The sequence below is a fragment of the Phaseolus vulgaris genome, chromosome 9, assembly GCF_051622355.1.
Source record: "Phaseolus vulgaris cultivar YP4 chromosome 9, ASM5162235v1, whole genome shotgun sequence".
In the NCBI taxonomy this organism is placed as follows: Eukaryota; Viridiplantae; Streptophyta; class Magnoliopsida; order Fabales; family Fabaceae; genus Phaseolus; species Phaseolus vulgaris.
The window spans coordinates 10,451,997-10,455,455 of record NC_143506.1 but is presented as its reverse complement, the minus strand read 5'-3'; the positions used below and the strand labels follow the sequence as shown (position 1 = coordinate 10,455,455).

General features: G+C 29.7%; 1 protein-coding gene across 1 annotated transcript; it reads left to right on the top strand.

The window, feature by feature from the left end:
• Positions 1–2,201: 2,201 nt before the first annotated feature.
• On the top strand, positions 2,202–2,914 carry LOC137821034 (protein RESPONSE TO LOW SULFUR 2). The gene has a single exon (XM_068625445.2). The coding sequence runs from the start codon at positions 2,309–2,311 to the stop codon at positions 2,672–2,674; it is 366 nt and encodes a 121-aa protein (XP_068481546.2). The 5' UTR covers positions 2,202–2,308; the 3' UTR covers positions 2,675–2,914.
• The last annotated feature ends 545 nt before the right edge of the window (positions 2,915–3,459 follow it).

Here is a 3,459-nt window from a genome sequence, read left to right as displayed (position 1 = left end):
TATTTATTCTTTTCGATTTTTACACTTTCGACTTATTTCTCGTAAAAGAGTGTATCTACGTGTTTCCATCTATATAAACAAATTAAATTTCTTATTGAAATTGTAAAATAAAAGATAAGCTCACATTAAAGTTTTCTCTAAAGTGTGTTATTGAATCTTTTATATTGTTGAAAAAAACACTACACGTGTGATTATGTTAACATTTTTAAGCTATATAATTGATTATGTAATACTTATAATTAATTATATTAATTATGAAAATGAAAATTACTTTTTCTCTATGTATTATAATCCAACAATTGGTTGTGATACAAAATAATCCTATGTCGATTAGTTGAATCAAATATAAATGTATTAAATAAGATATAATTTGTAACATCCGAAAATACATCTAACTATTTAAATACAAATTTCACATATTTCTATTTAAATTCAACATCGAGTGTCTACAATGGGACACGGTGTGTATGAACTCCCTCTTAACTTTTCACCATCTGATATCTTGGTCTACGTGACTTAGATCATCAGTGAAGCCAAATAATTTTCGTTAAACACTTTTCATATTTAATGTACCATCAAATAACAACTCATATATTATCCCAAATGTATAACATTAATTTCATACAATTTCCATCATTCATATATAATACATATCATTCAATCAAAACATTCTAAAAATTTATACCATTAAGAACTTTTCCAACATCAAAATAATATTTAACTTTCAAACTATCAAAATATAATATTTATACAGATTCACTTAACTGAAATCAAACAATTTTATCAACTAACAATCCCGGTAAGAGAAAATGAAACTTGAGACTATGTCCCCTCCACATTCAGATCTTCTAGCCTAAGGTGCTATTAAAAATTAAATTTAGTTTCTCTTACCTTAATTTCTTGTTTTCCAAGCAACTTTTGGAATTTTATCCTCATAGTCTGGATAAACTTTACAATTTAAGGGTCTAATGCAAGTTATTCAAATAGAACAAAATTTCAGTATATAGTAGAATAAATTGAGATGATTACTCTTCTCAACTGACCCACCAAGATTGATGACTAAATCATAAGGAAAGATCGAGAACAAAGGATCTTTAGAAAAAAAATGAAATTACTCTGTTTGAAAAAATCTGATCGGATAGAATTGTTTCTTAACTCATCAATTATAGTGTGGTACGATCAGATTCTAAAATAGATGAGATATGAAATGAAAAATTAAGAGAAAAAAAAAATGAAGAGATAAAGAGATAGAAAGAGAAAAAGAAAAAGAAAAAATAAAAAGTAACTAGGCGAGATATGTAGCTTTTAAAACATTTCACGTTGTTACATAATTGATTTTGCATATCATAACCATGCAAATATAACAAAATTTTTGTAAGATTTGATATTTAATTTAGATGTAAGGGCAACATTATAATTACATTAAAAACAACTGCCTTTTTTTAATCAATGAAACTTTATATTCATTTATTCATCTTTTTCCACTTCCATCATTCAAACAGTATTAATTTGATTTTGCTTTCTTTTCTAAACATTTTCATCGACCAAAGCTAAAAAATAAAGATATAAAATATTAAAAACAGTAAAAACGAAAACCACTGTATATGATAAACTTCACTCAAGTTTCAGTGATTATTTGTATTATTTTACAAATAATCGATTATTTACTTAATTTAATTATTATTAAAATTTTGTTAAAATATAATAAATAATTAAAATAGTAATATTAAAATAATAAATAAAATAATTAATTTATATTTTGATATTTTTGAATTAATAAATTTTTAAAAAAATATTTTTTATTATTTATTAAAACTTATAATATTTTTTTATTTTTATTTAAAATCTATTCTAACTTTAATTTATATTTTAAGATAAATTTTACATCAAATTATTTTTTAAATATATATAAATTTTGTATTACATGAATCAAATCAATTAAAAAAAATATTTATTTTTCACTTTTCATTTGGTGCTCTCCATCCAAATAATTTTATACAAAAAACTAAATATGGAATTGAAAGTCTTGGAGATTAAAATATATCAATGTGTGTGTGAACAAGAAAATGGAAATGCAAGCAATTACGTAAGCAAAGTTGAACGGGATCAGGGGTGAAAAATCACTGGGGTGAAAAACAGGTTCATTGAACCTGGACACACCTGATTCCATTCTATTTATACTCCAACCTCGCCTCACAACACCACAACACAACCCATTCTAGATAACTTCCTACACGTTACTACCATTATACACATTTTTCTCTTCATTCTTACAAACCTTTTAAGTTAATTTACGAAGCATTATCAAATGGTGCTAACTATGATGGCGGCGATCGGCATCGGCTCCGGGAAGCAAGAGAGGAAGATGCTTCCAGCGTCGGCAGAGAACGAGCTGAAGAAGCGGAACGAGGAGCTCGAGAAGGAGCTCAGAGAAAGCAAGGATCGAGAGGAGCAGATGAAGCGCGAGCTTCACAGCGCGTGGGAGAGGCTGCGCGTGGCCGAAGAGGCCGAGGAGAGGCTCTGCTCGCAGCTCGGGGAGCTCGAAGCGGAGGCAGTTTACCATGCACGTGACTACCACGCGCAAATCGTCTCCCTCATGGAACAGCTCTCACGCGCGCAGAGCCTCCTTCTCAAGACCGGCGCCTCCTCCATTCCGCTTCCTTCCTCCTCGTAATCATAAATAAAAATGTAGTTAATGATAGGTTTTGGCGTTTGCATATCAGAGTCATTGTGGCTTTTAGATGTATATGATATGATGATAACGACGACGACGAAGATCCATATCGGCGTGGATCGTGTCTGTTGTAAAATTTTTGTGGATGATCGAGAATAGTTTGATTGGTGTTAGCGTGAATTGGTTTCTCCGTTCTGTAAACTGCCTCGTTTATGTCAACGTCATTGTTCCATTTTTTTACTTTGGATCTGAATTTCAATTGCAGGATTCGCGACGCTACTTCTTAGAAGGATGTTTCAACAAGAAACCCTTTGAAAATGAAGCATGGTTATAATTTCAACATGTGAATATTCTTTTTTGGATTAAAACCAAACACGGCCTCTTGAAATCAAAACCAAAATTTATGCCATTCCAGGACAATTAATTTGGTCTGCACGTTCTCTCGAATTTGAGCTTTGAAATTCGTAAATTGATTGGAGAAACAGTAAAGGAAAAATTCCTCTGAAGGTCTAGTGCCAACTTTCTCGAAGTGGCAACTAATCACGAGTTAACACGTCGCAAAAGATTCTCCTTCCCTTCGAGCGGTTCCCATTCGATTGAATAGAAAGCTATTTTATAATATCTTAATTTAATATTTTAAATTCCACGGTGTTACATTATTTTTTAATTTTATTTTAATACAAAGATGTCATAAAATCTATGTTTTAACTAATATATTATTTAACTATTAAAAAACTATTTTATTATTTTTATAACTGATAGTTGTATTAAGATTTATGAAATAT

Bases quoted from the DNA above. Each gene is read 5' to 3' on its own strand.
- LOC137821034 (XM_068625445.2), top strand. From the start codon at position 2,309: ATGGTGCTAACTATGATGGCGGCGATCGGCATCGGCTCCGGGAAGCAA.